General features: G+C 57.9%; 2 protein-coding genes across 2 annotated transcripts in view; both read left to right on the top strand.

Annotated features, from left to right (window-relative positions):
• The window catches only part of spg11 (SPG11 vesicle trafficking associated, spatacsin), a 17,714-nt gene extending 8,169 nt beyond the window's left edge, over window positions 1–9,545 (top strand). Inside the window, exons 21-40 of the mRNA XM_086148910.1 lie at window positions 1–44; window positions 179–363; window positions 446–554; window positions 815–974; window positions 1,058–1,291; window positions 1,539–1,739; window positions 1,824–1,931; window positions 2,082–2,247; window positions 2,313–2,527; window positions 4,016–4,736; window positions 4,824–4,951; window positions 5,189–5,393; window positions 5,479–5,613; window positions 5,698–5,831; window positions 5,902–6,021; window positions 6,897–7,065; window positions 7,181–7,257; window positions 8,683–8,838; window positions 8,984–9,135; window positions 9,206–9,545. The exon at window positions 1–44 is cut by the window's left edge and continues 119 nt beyond it. Of these exons, the coding sequence (XP_086005036.1) occupies window positions 1–44; window positions 179–363; window positions 446–554; window positions 815–974; window positions 1,058–1,291; window positions 1,539–1,739; window positions 1,824–1,931; window positions 2,082–2,247; window positions 2,313–2,527; window positions 4,016–4,736; window positions 4,824–4,951; window positions 5,189–5,393; window positions 5,479–5,613; window positions 5,698–5,831; window positions 5,902–6,021; window positions 6,897–7,065; window positions 7,181–7,257; window positions 8,683–8,838; window positions 8,984–9,135; window positions 9,206–9,383 (3,597 nt within the window). The 3' untranslated portion in view covers window positions 9,384–9,545. The remainder of the gene's footprint in view (window positions 45–178; window positions 364–445; window positions 555–814; window positions 975–1,057; window positions 1,292–1,538; window positions 1,740–1,823; window positions 1,932–2,081; window positions 2,248–2,312; window positions 2,528–4,015; window positions 4,737–4,823; window positions 4,952–5,188; window positions 5,394–5,478; window positions 5,614–5,697; window positions 5,832–5,901; window positions 6,022–6,896; window positions 7,066–7,180; window positions 7,258–8,682; window positions 8,839–8,983; window positions 9,136–9,205) is intronic.
• A 599-nt stretch (window positions 9,546–10,144) lies between these two features.
• Window positions 10,145–16,897, top strand: LOC147232249 (uncharacterized). Its single transcript, XM_086148909.1, has 13 exons — window positions 10,145–10,222; window positions 11,294–11,407; window positions 11,638–11,754; window positions 11,892–11,978; window positions 12,086–12,160; window positions 12,426–12,539; window positions 12,615–12,778; window positions 12,855–13,506; window positions 13,589–13,792; window positions 14,428–14,636; window positions 14,700–14,886; window positions 15,000–15,095; window positions 15,338–16,897. Exons 1-13 carry the CDS (start codon window positions 10,145–10,147, stop codon window positions 15,488–15,490), a joined length of 2,250 nt encoding a protein of 749 aa, XP_086005035.1. The 3' UTR covers window positions 15,491–16,897.
• The last annotated feature ends 699 nt before the right edge of the window (window positions 16,898–17,596 follow it).

The raw sequence follows: 17,596 nt of genomic DNA, 5'->3' as shown, positions 1-17,596 counted from the left end.
TTCCTGCTGCAGCAGCTGAGCGGCTGCGGCGATGTTCCAGCGCTGTGAGTCCCGGGATCAAGTCACCTTCTGCCATGTTGGAGACACGGAGCAGAAGTCCAAGGGCCGGATGGAGGTCCTGAACAAGAGGGTCACCGAGCGCTCTGTGTGTGTGTGTGTGTGTGTGTGTGTGTGTCAGGCTGAGGTCCGCCCTCCAGCAGGTGTCCAGGTTGGCCCTGCAGTCCTTCCACGTGGCTTCGCTGACGGCGGCCGCTGTGTGTTTCTGCGAGCTGCTGGGGATCTGCAGCCTGAGGCTGAGGGTCAACCTGAAGGTCCTCAACACCATCCTGCAGCATGGAGAGCAGCACACCACACACACTCTGGGTACACACACACACACACACGGGATATACACGTGCCCAAACTGTGTACACACACACACACACGTCCCCTCTGCTCTCTCCAGGGTGCAAGGCCGTCCAGCTGGCAGAGGCGGAGCCTGGAGCGGCGGAGGATCTGATTGGCTGGCTGGAGGCGGCGGTTTCAGAGGACCTGGAGCAGAGAGGCGTCAGCAGGTGAATCCCGAGAATCGGCCTCCTGTCGGTCGAGGCCGGTGTCTCCGGAACCTTCCGAGCCTGTAGCTCCAGGCCTGGTTCCCTCAGACCCGCCGACGTGTTACGCGCCAGGAGAGAATCCTCGTCAGCCGGACTAAAGGAGCGCGAGACGAGTCGCTGTGAAGCAAAGAGGAGCGCCGGGCCGGAAGCCGCCTCGTGCCTCTGAGCGGCCGGGCGGCTCCCCGTTGAGAACCTTCACCAGCTCCTCCCCTGTGCCGCAGGTGGTCCTACGAGGAGGTCCAGGAGTGGGCGCTCCCCGTCCACTTCTGTCAGCTGCACGGCCTGAAGCTCAGCTCTGTTTACCCGGCCCTCTGCGCTCGCCACGGACGCTTCGCCCACTTCCTGTTGTTCGTCCAGCTTCATAGCTTCCCGCCGCAGCAGGTCGGGCCGCCTCCCTCGCCGCCCCGTCCGACTCGGCGGCGGCCGGTGATGTCACGCGCCGCTCCCGCTCTCTCTTTCCTCAGGTGAGATCACTGGCCGCGGGGTTCAGCCCCGCCCTGCGGGGCCACCTGAGCCTGGCTTTCCAAGACCTGAAGGACTCGGGTCAGAGGGGCTTCCGGGGCCCCGAGGAGCCCCCGAAGGAGCTGTTCCAGGTCCTCCTGCGGAGCCAGGAGGAGGCGTCTCCCTGCGGCTTCCTTCTGGAGCAGGCGCTGCTGCAGCTCTGTCCGCCGCTGGCCGTGCTCGCCGCCTGTCAACAGGTGATTCTCCCTCCCTGAATAACGGCGGCGACGGTGACCCCTGCGGCCGAGGGGCTCCTCCCTCCTCGCCGCAGATCACCAGCCACATTTAGGAAACAAAACCGGTCTGAGTCTTGACCCGACGGGTGTGGAGACCTCAGGAACATTCTAGAAAGAGCATACCGACCTCTTAGAAGGGGCGCAAAGGTCCGTCCAGCTGAAGATGTTCGGTCGACTCCGGCTAAGTCTGAGCGTGGTTGTGTGTTAGGGGGCGGAGCCAGTGGCGTGCCTGTGTGTGTGGGTCCTCACCGCCGTCGACGAGGTCGCCGCCCGAGAAGCCACGTCGCACCTGCCGGAGGCCCCGCGGCACCATGTCTGGACCCTGCATGACCTGTCCATCATCTGGAAGACGCTGCTGGGCCGCGGCCTGGTGCGGCCCCTGCTGCGAGGCTTCCAGCTCTTCCACAGGGTAAGATGGCACCGGGTGGCCGGGGGGTAACGGGACGAGGCCGAATAACACCCGTCCCTCCCTAACGCCGCCTCTCTGCCTCAGGACTGCCCTCTAGTGCTGGTCCTCAAGATGTTTGAGCTGTGCTGCGACCACAGGAACTTCCCGGCAGCCAAAGACCGGCTCCTGGACTTCCAGAGGACGCTGCTGGCCGTAAGTCAGCGTGGGGGGGGCGGCGTCGGTCGACACGCCCTCCGGAAGGTGGACCAAGCGCTGCGGAGATTCCGGTTTTACCTTCGAGCTCCGACCTCGGGTCGAATATTCCCGCTCTGAAAGCGCCGGTGGCCGTCTGCTCTTCTTCAGCTGCGGTCGGGGGACGCGGCGCCCCCCGGCGGCCTGCCGCTGCAGTGGTTGGAGAGCCAGGCCTCGGTCCTGCTGGTCGCCCTGCTGCAGAGATGCTCCTCACCCTTCGACCTGCACCGCCTGCTGCAGCTGCTGGCCGACATCGACGCGCTGCTCAAGGCCGACGGTGAGCTCTCGCCCCGTCGCGCTCGGCGGGCGGAACTTCCGTTCTCACCGTCTGCGTGTCTGTAGGTCCGGATTTCAAGAAGCTGGGTCAGCTCAGTCGGCTGCTTCAGGGGTCGGAGGTCAGGGTGCCGCCCGGGCTGCTGTGCTGCGCCTCCCCCTCCGACCAGCGGCGGGAGTTCCAGGCCACAGTGGAGGCCCTGCAGGCCCGGGGGCTCTACGAGCAGGCCCGGCAGGTGGCCCTGCTGGGCGGACTACCGGTCCACAGCCTGCTGCTCCGACAGGTTAGCTGATACAACACCACGTTTAACCACTGCAACCCAGGTTTAGGTACTGCAACTCCGGGATATCTAACACAACTCCAGGTTTAACCATAACTACTTCAAGTATAACTCCTGTCACTTCAGGTGAAACGACCACAAGTTTAACTACTACAACTTCAGGTTTAACTTCTGCAACTCCAGGTTTAGGTACTGCGACTCCAGATTAGCAATTACAACTCCAGGTTAACCATAACTATTTCGAGTATAACTCCTATCGCTTCAGGTGAAACCACCACAAGTTGAACTACTGTATTTTCCGCACTATAAGGCGCACCGGATTATAAGGCGCACCTTGAATGAATGGCCTATTTGAAAAAAAAAAAATCATATATAAGGTGCACCGCATTATAAGGCGCATAGAATAGAAGCTACAGTAGTGGCTGGGGTTGCGTTATACATCCACTAAAGGGAATGTCAACAAAACAATCAGATAAAGTCAATCAAACTTTATTAATAGAGTCCAAACCAACGTTCTGACAACTCCGTTCACTCCCAAAACAAGTGAGTTCATTCACAATACGGTGCCGTACAGACCGGTAGCTCTTACCGGTATTTGCGCCGCCTTCGTTGAAAACAATGTATTTCCATCTCCATTTGTCACAGTTCAAAGTGTGCGAAACGGAAACACAGAGAAGGAGCACCTCTAAACTCATCGATGTTCATGTAGCTAGCTAGCGCTGTTGCCTTCATTGGACTAGTGACTGTAGAGAAGCTTCTACCTGCTGCTCTCTGGTCAAGTTTGTCCTCCAACTGCTGCCGTCTCGCTTTGTTTCCTCAGCAACTCTGTTTATTCTTCATGTCTCGGTGCAGGTCATCTTGTTGCTTCCTCCACTTCCACACCATTGATTCCTTCATGTTGAATCTCTGGCTGCTGCTCTATTCCGTGTTCTACTGCGTGACTGATCACCTTAAGTTTAAACTGCGTCGTAAGCGTGTCTCTTGGAAGGAGCCGTTTTGGGGTCTTTACACACACACACACACACACACACACACACACACACACACACACAAATGGAAATGAATATTTAGGCTTGGCCCAGTCACATATCCCAGCATACACTGCATGCTACTTCTTCTCCAGGAGAAAATGGAGTCGGCAGCTGCTTCCTGTAGGTGCGAGACCTCTTGCGGCTCCATGTTGATCCATTTATAAAGGACACGGGATTATAAGACACACGGGGGGGTTTGAGGTGCCTTGTAGTGCGGAAAATACGGTACTACAACTTTAGGTTTAACTTCTGCGAGTCTAGACAATCTACCAGGTCCAAGTTCTCCAAGTACTTTGGCCCATGAAGGAAGCTCTTTGAGGTCTTTCCCAAATGGCGGATGGAACCGGGGTTGTTGTGTGGCCCTCAGCAGGAGACCGCTGGCTCCTCTGAGGTTCCACCTGGTTCGGCCGTCTCCCGCGTCTCGGTCGCGTCCCGTCGTGTGACCCCGATCTTCTGGCAGCTCCTCCAGGAGGCCTCCTCCCAGCGGGCCAAGCGGCAGTGGCGGCAGCTGGAGACCCGGCTAGCGTTCTGGAGGAGGTGCCACGAGCGGATGAAGGCCGAGGGCACGGACGCCGCCTCCGCGTCCCGCTTCTTCCTGTCCCAGGCGGAGCCCCAGGCATGCCAGGTCCCGGAGCTCCCGCGGCTCCAGGAACGCTGCGCCCTGCTGGCGCTCGCCGCCGACTGGCTGGCCGGGCGCCGCCCGCCGCCCCCGGACCACCTGGAGCGCCTGGAGGGCCTGGAGAAACGCCTGTGGGAGTGCCGTCTTCGCCAGCACCTCCTCACCATCTCCGTGGAGACAGAAAGCGTCTTCAAGCCGCCGGCGGTCGTCACGGCCGAGAGCGGCTCCTACGACGCCCTCATGAAGGAGTTCTCCTTCTCCGCCATTGCCGACCTCAACACCGAGGCGTGCCTCAGTCTGGACGGCGTCCCGGGACCGCAGGAGGCGCGAGGGCCCGAGGAGCCCCGGGGGCCCGAGGGTGCCTTGAGTCCGGAGGAGCGCGGCGTCCTGGCCGCCATGGTGGGACGCCTCCTGGACCAGGGCGCCGTCCACGAGGCCAGCCGCCTCTGCCGCTACTTCTGCCTCTTCCACCCGGACCTGTGGCTGGTGCTGCGCTGCCGGGCCCTGGCCTCCGACCCCACACTCACACACACACGCCACGAGCCCTCCGACGGATCCACAGGTGTGTGTGTGTGTGTGTGCGTGTGTGTGTGTATGAGTGTGTGTGTGTGAGTGAATGAAGCAATGAAGGTCTTCCTCCTCCCTCCAGGTCAGTCCCTCCTGATCCTCCCCCAGCCTGAGGACCAGGTTGCCGCAGAGCTCCAGAGGTTGTCGGATCGCTGTCGCCATGGCAACAACTACTGCAAACAAGTGGTCAGCCTCTACCAGCTGGCCGAGGTACCGTTAACCCGTTAACCCGTGACCGTTCCACGTGGGCTCCAAACCATCTGCTACCATCGTTATCTTCTGTTTATCAGACGTCACTGTCAGGAACCTGACACCTCGTCTGTGTGTGTGTGTGTGTGTGTGTGTGTGTGTGTGTGTGTGTGTGTGTGTGTGTGTGTGTGTGTGTGTGTGTGTGTGTGTGTGTGTGTGTGTGTGTGTGTGTGTGTGTGTGTGTGTGTGTGTCCACAGGAGCTGCAGAGCTCCTTCGTGCAGCTGAGCGGCGAGGCCCCCAGCTCTGTGCTGGAGAAGCTGCTGCTGTCGGAGGAGGCCGAGCGCTTCCGGAAGGCTCGTTCCTTCATCAAGGTCCAGGCGCTTCCTGCGGACGCCGTGGCCGGTCTGCTGGCGGCCGCCGTGGTCCGAGGCCTGAGGGCCCACGACCAGGAGGCTCATCCCGGTCAGCGCCGGGCCGGCCCACGCCGACACTCAGACGCCGTGTCTGTGTGTGTTTAACACGTGTGTGTGTGTGCGTGTGACCTCAGAGAGGCGGGTGTACCGGCCGGAGGAAGGACGGGATTCGCTGCTGCAGCTGGTCAAACTGTGTGACGACCCCGGGCTGGTGGGGGTCAAACTCATGGAGAGCATCAGCCATGTTCCTCTGAGGGAGCTGAGCTGCAGTAGGACTCTCTCTCTCTCACACACACACACACACACACACACCTGTGAACCTCCCCATGTGTGACCTGTGTGTGTGTGTGTAGTTGTGGAATTGCTGATCGTGGCCCACGAATGCTTCAGTCTGACCTGCAACATGGAGGGCATCGTGCGGGTTCTTCAGGCCGCTCGCCACCTAAGCCACGCCCACCTGGCTCCCGCCGAGCACTACGGCCTGCTGGTAGGTGACCTCACTTCCTGTCGGCGCCTCGACTCGCGGCCCCGACTCAACGCCGCCGGGCCGCCCTCAGGTGCGTCTGCTGACGGGGATCGGCAGGTACGACGAGATGACCTACATCCTGGACCTCCTGCACCACAACCACCGCTTTGAGATGCTGCTCAGGAAGAGCGTGGACACACCCAGGGGACAGGTGCACACACACACACACCCAGAGGACAGGTGCACACACACACACACACACACCCAGAGGACAGGTGCACACACACAGAGGACAGGTGCACACACACACACACACACCCAGAGGACAGGTGCACACACACACACACACACCCAGAGGACAGGTGCACACACACACACACACACACACACACACACACACACACACACAGGACAGGTGCACACACACACACCCAGAGGACAGGTGCGCACACACACACACCCAGAGGACAGGTGCGCACACACACACACACACACACCCAGAGGACAGGTGCGCGCACACACACACACACACACACACACACACACACACACACACACACACACACACACACACACACACACACAGAGGACAAGTACACACACAAACCCAGAGGACAAGTACACACAAACACACACACAGAGGACAAGTACACACACAAACCCAGAGGACAAGTACACACAAACACACACACATCAGCCAGGGCAGGTACACACACATTTAGAGGATAAGTGTACATCCACAGAGGACCAGTATACTCACACACACACACACACATACTGTATGTAGAGGAAGGTGCACATACATGTAGAGATAGGCCAGATGTGTGTGCCCACACACACACAGAAGCCAGGTACACACACAGACCAGATGCACACACACACACACACACACGTAGAGGCAAGCCAGGTACACAAACACACAGATGCCAGGTACACACACAGACACACACACATGTAGAGGTAGGCCAGGTGCACACACTCATCAGGGCCAACAGTGTGTGTGTGTGTGTGTGTGTGTGTGTGTGTGTGTGTGTGTGTGTGTGTGTGTGTGTGTGTGTGTGTGTGTGTGTGTGTGTGCGCCCTCAGAGCTCCAGCCTCCGTACGGCTCTGCTGGACTACATCCGCCGCTTCCTGCCGGCCGACAGTGAGAAGCACAACATGGTGGCTCTGTGCTTCAGCATGAGGAGGGAGATCGGGGAGAACCACGAGATGGCGGCCAGGACGCAGCTGAAGATCATCGAGTCCCAGCCCTGGGGTGAGAAGAAGCTACACACACACACACACACGCCCTACTCACACCTGGGTCCTCACTGTGTGTGTGTGTGTGTGTGTGTGTGTGTGTGTGTGTGTGTGTGTGTGTGTGTGACCAGTCGTCACCCCCGAGCTGAAGACATCTCTGGTCAACGTCTTGGCTCTCCTCAAGGACGCCGCCGAGAGCTTCGCCAAGGTGACTCTTCTTCGTTGCTCTTCCACGTTCTTCATTCCTTAGAGTCACAACCTCAGTTCTCAAGGACCAGGATCTGGTTCTCCAGCCGAGACCTTCACCCTCCGCCTGCTTCTGATGCTTCTCCACCTGCGCTCCAAGCTTCTTCCAGCATTTGTATCAGAGATGCTTCCTGGTTCTTCTCCGGCACCTGCCGTCCTCTGCTTCTGTGCTCCCTGCTTTCCTTCTCGGGACCTGAAACCCTGAACCTCTTCACTGTCTGGAGGAACCTCCATGGACCATGATGTTTGCAGATGACATTGTGATCTGTAGTGAGAGCAGAGAACAGGTAGAGGAACATCTAGAGAGGTGGAGGTATGCTCTGGAAAGGAGAGGAATGAAGGTGAGTCGCAGCAAGACAGAATATATGTGTGTGAATGAAAGGAACCCTGGAGGAACGGTGAGGCTACAGGGAGTGGAGATCAAGAAGATGGAGGACTTTCAGTACTTCGGGTCAACAGTCCAGAGCAGTGGAGAGGAAGGAGAAGAGGTGGAGAAACCGGACCAAGTAGGTTGGAACAGATGGAGAAGGTGGTCAGGGGGGATAGAAGAATATCAACCAGAAGGAAAGCAAAGGTGGAGAAGATGGAGGTGAGACCAGAGATGCTGTATGGTTTGGAGACAGAGCCACTGAGGAGAAGACAGGAAGCAGAGATGAAGATTTGGAGGTTCTCTGTGGGGGTGACCAGGATGGAGAGGATCAGGAAGGTGTCCATCAGAGGGACCACACATGGTAGATGTTCTGGAGATCAAGTCACACTGAGATGGTTTGGACATGGACAGAGGAGGGATGGAGAAGATCTGGGTAGAAGGACGCTGAGGATGGAGGAGGTCTGGAGGAAGAACCAGAGAGGAGGTTTACAGATGGAGGTGAAGAGGACATGAAGGTAGATGGTGTGAGAGTGGAGACCCTGGAGGGAGCAGACCAGAGGAGAAGAAGACCTGTTCTGTTCCTGCTCTGGTGATGGTCCAAGGGGCTCTCCAGCACCAGGATCAAACCCGCCATCTTTCAAGAACCTTCCGAATGCTACCTGTTAGCATGTTAGCACGACCGCTGCATCTCTGCATGTAGCCTTCTCCACCTTCTCCAGATCTTCTCCCGCTTTCTGGAAGAAGCCCCAGAGGCAGCAGCAGGTCCTCCGTCGCCTCCACCTCCTCTTGTTGGAGTTCAGTGTCAAGTAGAAACCAGACGGCCCGGCTCTCGGGGGCCGTGAAGACCTGGACCTGGACTTGGAGCTGGAGCTGTGGTGGAGGAGGACCTTCAGTGATGGTCCTCCTCATTGTCTCAGAGGGACAAAGAGGAGCAGGAAGTGGTTTCAGACAGACAGACTGAGTGTGTGTGCGTGTGTGTGTGCGTGTGTGTGCGTGTGTGTGTGTGTGTGTGTCCAGGACTCGTGTGTGCGCCAGGCGAGCCGCTGCGTGCGGCTGGCGAAGCTGGTGTCCCTGCAGCTGCACCTTCTGTCCCGAGGTCCGGAGGTGCGTCTCCTGAGCCTGAGCCCGGCCCAGCTGCAGGAGGCCCTGCTGCTGCTGCCGCGCTGCCTTCAGGTACGTCTGGAAAGCTGGACCTCCTGGTCCTCCTGGGCCTCCTGGTCCTCCTGGGCCTCCTGGACCTCCTGGGTCTCCTGGGCCCCCGTGCACGTCGGGCCGTGCGCTGAGAAGTTTGAGAAGGTTGAGGAGGTGTTCTCTCCAGGCGCTGGTGGTGTCGGAGGCGTACGGCTTCGGGCCCGACTGGGCGGAGCTTGTTTACCACAAAGTGGTCGTGGGCGGAGACTTCGTCTACCTGGAGGAGCTGAGAGGCCTGCGACCTTTGACCCCCGGCTTCTTCGCCGACGTCCTCGGCAGGTGGGTTCCCTCCTCGCGGGAAGGGACGCGGCGTATTATGGGATGCGCGCTGACCTCCCGGCGTGTCCAGGCTGGACGGCGTCCCCGGAGGAGGCGTGGCCGTCAACGTGAAGCGTCTGCTGACCTTCTGCGAGGACGTGTACGGACGCTACCGCCTGGCCTACCAGCTCCGCCTGCCAGACCTCACCAAGACCCTGCTGCAGGACGCCGACACCTCCGCCTACCTGAGCGACCGGCTGGCCGGCTGAGGACCGCGCACACCTGCCCTCTGGAGGTCCTGGAGGTCCAGGAGGTCCAGGAGGTCGGCCTCAGACCTTCTGCTCCCCCGCCTTTGGTTTTGAAAGGGGAGCCTCTGAAGGCTCTCTGGTTCCTTCACCCTGAACCAATAAAACATCTCACCTGTCCACCAATCAGAGCCGCTGTCAGTCCTTCAGATGCAGATCTCTGCAGACCTCCAGACTGTCATGGTCTGACACACACACACATACAGGTCTTCTCCATCATGGAGGTCTTTCTCCAGAGGGTACACTGACCTCCTGGACCAGACAGCAGAGACTGAAGACAGGATCATTGCGGCATCCCAGTGTGGTCTCCTAGGCAACGAGCTCACCGACCGAAGGTCCTGAAGAACCTGGTCCTCTGAGCTTCCTGGTCAGAGATCAGGATGGGAGAGGCTGGTGTTTGATGTCAGATCCAACCTGAGGAAAGAGGTGTGTGTGTGTGTGTGTGTGTGTGTGTGTGTGTGTGTGTGTGTGTGTGTGTGTGTGTTCCTCAGGTTCTAAGGTTTCTGAAGTTTGTAACTGAAGATGGAGCTGAGAAGGTCACACCTTGAGCTCCGGTGTCTGGTGTCAGGTTCCTCCTCCTCCTCCAGCCACCAACACCTGAGGTGTCGTGGAGCAGCCGAGTGTGTGTGTGTGTGTGTGTGTGTGTGTGTGTGTCAGAGATGGGCAGTGCGGCGTCCGCGGCGCCCCCCCCCCAGGCCGGTGAGCGGATTAGCCCCCCCGCCCCGATGGGGCGACCCCCGTCCCCTGAAGGCCCCCCCGCAGCGGGGCGCCCGCCGACCCCCCCGGACCAGGAGACGCCCCAGGTAACACTTCCTGAGGAGGCTGCCTTGTTACTCTTATTACCCCGTTATTACTCTTATTACCCCGTTATTACTCTTATTACCCTGTTATTACTCTTATTACCCCGTTATTACTCTTATTACCCTGTTATTACTCTTATTACCCCGTTATTACTCTTATTACCCTGTTATTACTCTTATTACCCTGTTATTACTCTTATTACCCTGTTATTACTCTTATTACCCCGTTATTACTCTTATTACCCTGTTATTACTCTTATTACCCTGTTATTACTCTTATTACCCCGTTATTACTCTTATTACCCCGTTATTACATGTATGAAGTGTTATTACATGTATGAAGTGTTATTACACGTCACTGAGACGGCGTGACCTTCAGAGCCTGAGGCGTCTCAGCTCAGCTTCCATCTGAGGTGAGGAACCAGGAGAAGGACGACGGTCGTCCAACACAGCAGAAAAACAACTGGAGCGTCCGGCAGTGACGGGAGAGGGAGCTCCGACTCGTGGGGGCCGAGAGCCGGACCTGCAGACCTCTGGACCCATGGAGCCTCCAGACCAGCGGACCTCTGGACCTGTGGAACCTCCAGACCTGCAGACCTCCAGACCCGTGGAGCTTCTGGGTCCGTGGAGGTCCGTGTTCGGTCCAGATCATTTGCATCGCAACCGAGACAGAAACCTTTTCTGTGACGTCTAGTTTTGAGGAATGGCCTTGAAGGTCCTTGGAGAGCACGTCCTCTGCACAGTCCAGAGGCTTCCCGGCCGCCTCCGTCCACCTCGGGATCTCAGGCTGCTCCTCTGGAGCTCCGGCTCATCAGCGTTCACCTGATGGAGTCTTTGACGGCACGTCTACTCCGTCCTCAAGTGTCTTCTGGGTTTAAACTCCTGGTTTTATCCAGGAGGTTGGACTTCTTCCAGACCTCCTGTCACTGGTGGTCCATCCTGGTCCGTGTGTCTGCCTGCTTTCAATTCTCCTCCGACTTCTCGCCGGTGCTCCTGGGCTCCTCCCGTGGATGTTCTCTGGGGGGGCGAGGTGCTCCTCACGCTCAGGAGGTTGAAGTTCTCTGGTGTCCTCAGGTGGATGTTTCCTCCACGCTGGAGAATCACATCGTGGACATCCAGCCTCTGAGGAGCGAGGAGGAGGAGGAGGAGGAGGAGGAGGAGGAGGAGGAGGAGGCGCGTCAGGTGGAGGTGAGCAGCTTCTTCATCCAGTGTCAAACTAAAACCTGAAGCCCTTCTTCATTGACCTTCTTCTGTGACCCCGAGGGGAGGAGGTTCTGCTCGGTTCCTCTGAAGAGCATCAGAAGAGAACGCTTCGGTCCACCTCTTTCTCCTCACGGTTCCTCCACGAGGACAAAAGGACGGACCGAAGGAGGTTCTCCGTTCTTCTCCGGGACGGTCAGATGTCGATGTTTCTTCAGGAGAGAAGCGAAGGGGAAGAACTTTCTCTGGACTTTGAAAGTTTCCTTCACAACAACGGAACCCTGTACAGCTGCTTCAAGCACCAGGGCCGCCGGGTCTACGTGGACGAGGCGCAGGTACGAGAACATCGGAACCGTGGCTCCGGGGTTTCTGGGTGGAGATCGGAGCTCACGGCCTTCCGGAACCGTGATCTTCACCCTCAGGCTTCACTTGACTTCTTCTCCTTCTTCTCCTTCTTCTTCTTCTTCTGCAGAACCTGCAGCCGTTTCCATCCGACTGGTTGGACCAGGGCCGGTTCGTGACCGCGGAGGTGAGTCCAGCATCCTGGCCAGATCAGTGGGTGTGTGTCCACCTAGACAGGTAGTGTGTGTGTGTGTGTGTGTGTGTGTGTGTGTGTGTGTGTGTGTGTGTGTGTGTGTCCTCCAGGACTCAGGACACCTGCTCCAGACTCTGACGGAGGACGACCGGACCGGCAGCATCTTCATCCAGGGGAAGGGGAACCTCACCACCTACATGTTCGAGGTGAGGCAAGAGACACGAGAGCTCCGTTGCCACGGTAACCCAGAGGTCGGTCCGAGCGTCCGGATTAGGCCCCGCCTCCAAACCGGAGGACGGAGGTCTGGAGTGACGGCTTCCTGTTCCTCTGAGAGCTCACCTTTCATTGGTCCTTAGATGTTTCACCTGAAAGCACAAGGTTCTGAGGAGAGCCTTGGAGAACACCTGAGATTACATTACATGGTGTGTGTGTGTGTGCGTGTGTGTGTGTGTGTGTGTGTGTGTCCTCCAGGAGAAGGTGAATGTCTGCAGGTTCTGGGATCCTCACGTGGGCCAGTGGCTGCTGCTGCCGCTGCAGTGGGAGGTGTGCGTGGCCTCGGTGCAGGAGAAGGTCCGCAGGGTGACGGTGAGGACCGGGACCCGGGAGCTCCGCCCCCTCCGGCGGGGACGGGCGGGTCTGACGGCGCTCGCTCCCCCGCAGGCCTCGCTGCCCGGGCTGGAGGACCAGAAGGAGATCGCGGCGGCGCTCAGGCAGTGTAACTACGAAGCCGACGAGGTGGTCTCCCTGTTCCTCGCCATCTTCGGAGACGTCCTCCTGCAGGCGTCGCCCGGCGGAGCGCCAGGTCTCGACCCGGACCCCTTCAGGTCCGCCGACCCCGCCGGCGGCGCCGCGCGGTCAGGTGACCGGCCCGCTTCACCCGCTCTGGTTCTGACCCGGCAGGGCGGCGGCGGAGAGGGAGCGGGTCATGGAGGGCCTGAGGCAGCAGGTCCGGGCCCAGGAGCGGGAGACGGAAGGTCTGGTCCAGAGGAGCCGCCGCCTGGAAGGGGAGGTCCGGTACCTCACCGACGTGGTCCAGCACCAGAACAGGAGGGCGGCGGAGCTGGAGGCGGACCGGCAGGAGGCCCGGGAGAAGATCCGGGCCCTCCTGAGCCGCCGGCCGCCCTCGGTCCCTCCGGCCGGAGCCGCCGCCGACCCCGGGCGTCTCCGGCGGTTGGGCCTCCTGACCCGGGAGCTCAACGTGTCCGCCGAGCAGCTGCGCTCGGCGGCCCGTCTGGACCTGCAGGACCTGCAGAACCTGCTGCGGCAGCTGCGGGAGCCGCTGCTCTCGCTGGCGGCGGCGGAGCGGCGGCGGGCCGAGGAGGCGGAGGAGCTGCGCCGCCTCTACAGGAAGGAGGCGGCGGAGAGGAAGAGCCTCCACAACGAGCTGCTGGACCTGCGCGGAAACATCCGGGTCTTCTGCCGAGTCCGGAAGAGCTCCTCCCCCGACGCCTGCCTGGAGGTCGCCGACGACCGCGAGCTGCTGCTCCTCCAGAAGGGCGGCGCGAAGAAGAGGTTCCGGTTCGACAAGGTCTTCCCCCCCGGCGGCGCTCAGGTGACCCGACAGAACCGGAACCTTCCTCTTTGCTGATGGAAGAGCGCGCCATCTCCCCTGACGCCGCCGTCCTGACCTCCAGGAGGACGTGTTTGCCGAGGCGCTGCCGCTCATCACCTCCTGTGTGGACGGCTACAACGTCTGCATCCTGGCCTACGGACAGACGGGCTCCGGGAAGACCTACACCATGACGGGCGGGGGGGGGAGCCCCGGAGTCAACATCAGGTCCGTCCGGGAGCTGCTTCGAATCTGCGCCGAGAAGACCCAGGTGTCCTTCCGCTTGGAGGTACGTCAAGAATCTGGAGGAACCCCGGGTTCTTGTGTTTTATTCGTGAACGGAAGTGTTCCGGGGTTCCTCGCCCGAAGGCCGACCGCCGGACCAACGACTGCCGCGGCCAGAATCCGAAGCGGTTCGACGGCCGGGATGGTCAGACAAGGAATCTGACTACGGTTTCTGGTTCCACCTCGTGTTAGATGCACAAGTACGGCGGTAGCAGGTGCAAGTTCTCCAAAAGTCGGTGCCCATAGATCCTCCCATGTAGACGCAGCAGGTCCCAGGAGATGGCCATGGAGGCAGATGGAGCAGCAGTGGTCAGTGTGGGCGGGCGGATGGAGAAACAGCAGGGCCTCGGGGGGGAGGGTTGGACCAGAGGTGAGGTTCGAAGGCAAAGGCGGTCCCAGTAGCGACGGAGTCCCTCGGACCGGGAGGACGTCTCCGGCAGATCCCGGTGAGAACATCTGAGCTCTTGGCCAGAGGAAGCCATGATCCTCCCCAGGCAGGTGGTGTGTGTGGTGTAGACTGTCAGGGACGGGTGTTCACAGAGGGTCCGCACCTCCTTCTGGAAGGAGAAGGGCGGGCGTGTCTGCATGAGCGAGTTGTTGAGGTTCAGAGAAGTGATTTCATCGGCTGTGAAACTTCAGATTTCCATGCTGGAGATTTATAACGACGCCCTGAACGACCTGCTGAGCAAAAGTCCCGGCGCCGCCCCGGAGATCCGGGTCCAGGGGAAGTCGGTGTCCGTCCCGGGACTGACGCGGGTCCGCGTCCAGACCGAGGCCGACATCCTGGGCGTCATGGAAACGGGCGAGAAGAACCGGAAAATGGCAGCCACTAAGATGAACACCCAGAGGTCGGTCTCCTCCGAACGTCCGCCGTCTTCTTCTGCCGAAAGCTAAGCTCCCCGTCCTCGCAGCTCCCGCTCTCACCTGCTGGTGGCGCTGGACGTCCAGGGCTCCGACCTCCGATCCGGACTCACCTCCCGCGGAACCCTCACCCTCTGCGACCTCGCGGGGTCCGAGCGGATCTCCAGGACCGAAGCCGAGGGGCCGCGGCTGGTGGAGGCGGCCGCCATCAACAAGTCCCTCACCGCACTGGGGCAGGTGAGCGGGCCGGACCGGGCCGGACCGGCGGGCGTGTCCGTTAGGCGTCCGAGAAACGAGGAGACGTGGACGTCGTCCCCGTGACGTCACGGTTGACGTGATCTTTCGTCCAGGTCTTCAACGCCCTGAAGTGCAACGCCCTTCACGTGCCCTTCAGGAACTCCAAGCTCACCCACCTGCTGCAGCCCTGCCTCAGCGGAGACGCCAAGGTAGGTCCGGGACCCGCCGCCCGAAGAACCCCGGGTTCCTCTGGGGTTCATGGAGCCGAGAGGCCGGGTTCCTCGGACGCTCGGGAAGCAGATCTCTCACTTCCCGCGTTCGTCGATGTGCCGCTTTGTTTTTCTACCCGACGAGAAGCACATCCGTCTGTCAGGATGTCCTGCGGTCGCGGTTTTGTCCAAGTTCTGCCGGGCGGCGCCGTGATGGCGTCTCTTCTCTCCTTGTGCTTCAGAGCTGCGTGCTCGTGCACGTGAGTCCGGAGGAGAAGGACGCCACCGAGACGCTCAGCACGCTGCAGTTCGCCACCTCCGTCCGCCAGGTGGCGCCGGGAAAGGCTCCGCCCACCAGGACCAACAGGAAGTTGGATGAGAAGATGACAAACTGAAGGTTGTGTCTCCTTTTTTTTTTTTTTGAACATTTATTAGAACGGGTTCCTTAACAGAGTCACACACATTCTTACAAAACCTCATAACAAGATACACATTATACAATATTCTTTATAGGTCACTTATTTCCTCACTAGCAAACGAAAATAAAATAGAACTGAAAAAAAAAAAAAAAGAAAAAAAAAAGAAAAACACAAAAAAACATCTAACTCAGTCAAATAGAGATAATATCTTCAACTCTCCAAATACTTTTTAATGGGTGCCCATTTGTCAAGATATAGGTCTGTCTGAAGTGGTAAGTTTGCTGTTCTGCGTTCCATGCAGTTTCCATCCTTCAGCCTCTGACGCCGCTGGTCCAGTAGGTTTGTGGGCTTTGAGCCAGTTTACTGGGATCATTTTATGTGCAATTAATGCACTCTAAGTGTGTGTTAGAGTGCATTAAACAATAAACTCTAAGCTAAAACACCTGGTTTTTCCTTAAATCGCTTGTTGATGCTGTACCCATAATAAATTGCTGTGGATCAATTGGTCTGTTTAATTTTAAAATCTCACTTATTTGTTTTTTTTTACCTCTTCCCAGAATTTCATCAGTTTAGGGCAGTCCCAAAAGATGTGGGAAAAGTCCCCCGTTATGCCACACAGGGGAGAACTGTTATTATCATAAGAAGCTATTATCAAGGGAGTTTAAAAATACCTTATTCTTAACTTCCAGCTGAACTCCCTCCATGTTGGGCTGCTTAAACATTGTTGCCAGGGCAACCAAGAACTCTCCCATTCTCCATCAGCAATCACAGCATTAGATTCCAGTTCCCACTTAGCTTTCACATCCAGTGTGTCCACTGAAGTGTCCATACGTATCCTGCCATATATATCTGATGTTGTATTTTTAATGTTCATTTTGTTCTCAACTATCTCAATCCAATATTGTTTTAAATTAGTTGAAGCTTCTTTAATACTGTCCCATTCTTTGTGTGTCGTCAAATAATGTCAAATTTGAAAATATCTAAATAAATCCTTAGAGTCAATGTCGTATTTTGCCTGAAGTTGTGAAAAAGCCCTCAGAGTTCTTCCTTCAAATAACTGATTTATTGTGATTAAACCTTTCCCTGCCCATCTAATGAAACCACCGTCCATCTCTGCTGGCAGAAAGTCACCTGCTGCTGTTATTTTTGCTGCCCTTGATAGGGATAGAGGTAGATTCAGGAATCGTCTTGTCTTTTCCCAAACCTTAAGTGTACGGTTGACATATTCATTTTGTATCTTAAGTCCACGTCTTGCTTTTGAATTTAGAAAGGGAAGAGTTGAAAGCGACACCTTTTTAACTGAACCTCGCTCTATATGCACCCATCTTGTGTCCACATCTAGTTTTATCCATGAGACCATTTTTCCAAGTTGTGCTGCCAGGTAGTAACTTCTTAAGTGTGGCAAGAACAATCCGCCCTTATCTCTGGGTGCACAGAGTATTTTCAGTCTCACTCTGGGCCTCTTGTTCTGCCATATATATTTGGAAATGAGCTTATCCAGTGATGTGAAGGTAGATACAGGAGCAGTGATAGGCAGAGCATTGAACAGAAACAGCATTCTAGGTAGGACATTCATCCCGATACTTTCTATCCTCCCAACTAAGGTCAAAGGTGTGTCGTCTTCTTCTTCTTCTTCTTCTTCTTCTTCTTCTTCTTCTTCTTCGCCCGAGGTCTGCGATCACCAGGCCGAGCAGATCCCCGACATCTGAACGTCGGACACCCTCCTCGGCCGACTTCCTGCCGCCACAACTCAATAAAAGCCTTTGAAAGTCAAGCCGCTGTGAAGTTCCTTCACTTCATCTCCGCTCACGGATGGAAACGCAGCGCCACCACAAAGACAGATCGGCAGAAGGGACGTCGGCCGCGACAGGAAACCAGCCATGTTTGGTCGCCCGGGCGCCAGCGAGGCGGGGCTTTGGACCGACAGGCTCCGCCCACCTCTGGCGCGGCTGGTTGGACTCTTGTTCTCCACCCTTCTGTTGTGAAGGACCGTATCGCCCATCGCGCACCTCGGCATGTCTTTCCTCTTCTTCTTCTTCTCTGGCATTCGGGGCCGGTGACCCGCCAGTTCCCCGAGGGTCC

This window comes from Fistularia commersonii, chromosome 7 (assembly GCF_037954325.1).
Source record: "Fistularia commersonii isolate RoL2024-O1a breed Wild chromosome 7, RoL_Fcom_v1.0, whole genome shotgun sequence".
Classification (NCBI taxonomy): Eukaryota; Metazoa; Chordata; class Actinopteri; order Syngnathiformes; family Fistulariidae; genus Fistularia; species Fistularia commersonii.
The sequence above is the reverse complement of the archived record's forward strand: the minus strand, read 5'-3'. Positions and strand labels throughout refer to the sequence as shown.

Excerpts from the sequence above, each read along its gene's own strand:
- LOC147232249 (XM_086148909.1), top strand. The coding sequence starts at position 10,145 with ATGGGGCGACCCCCGTCCCCTGAAGGCCCCCCCGCAGCGGGGCGCCCG. Across the intron at positions 11,408-11,637 it reads AGGAGGCGCGTCAGGTGGAG|GAGAGAAGCGAAGGGGAAGA; the intron begins GTGAGCAGCTTC and ends ATGTTTCTTCAG. Across the intron at positions 11,979-12,085 it reads CATCCTGGCCAGATCAGTGG|ACTCTGACGGAGGACGACCG; the intron begins GTGTGTGTCCAC and ends CACCTGCTCCAG.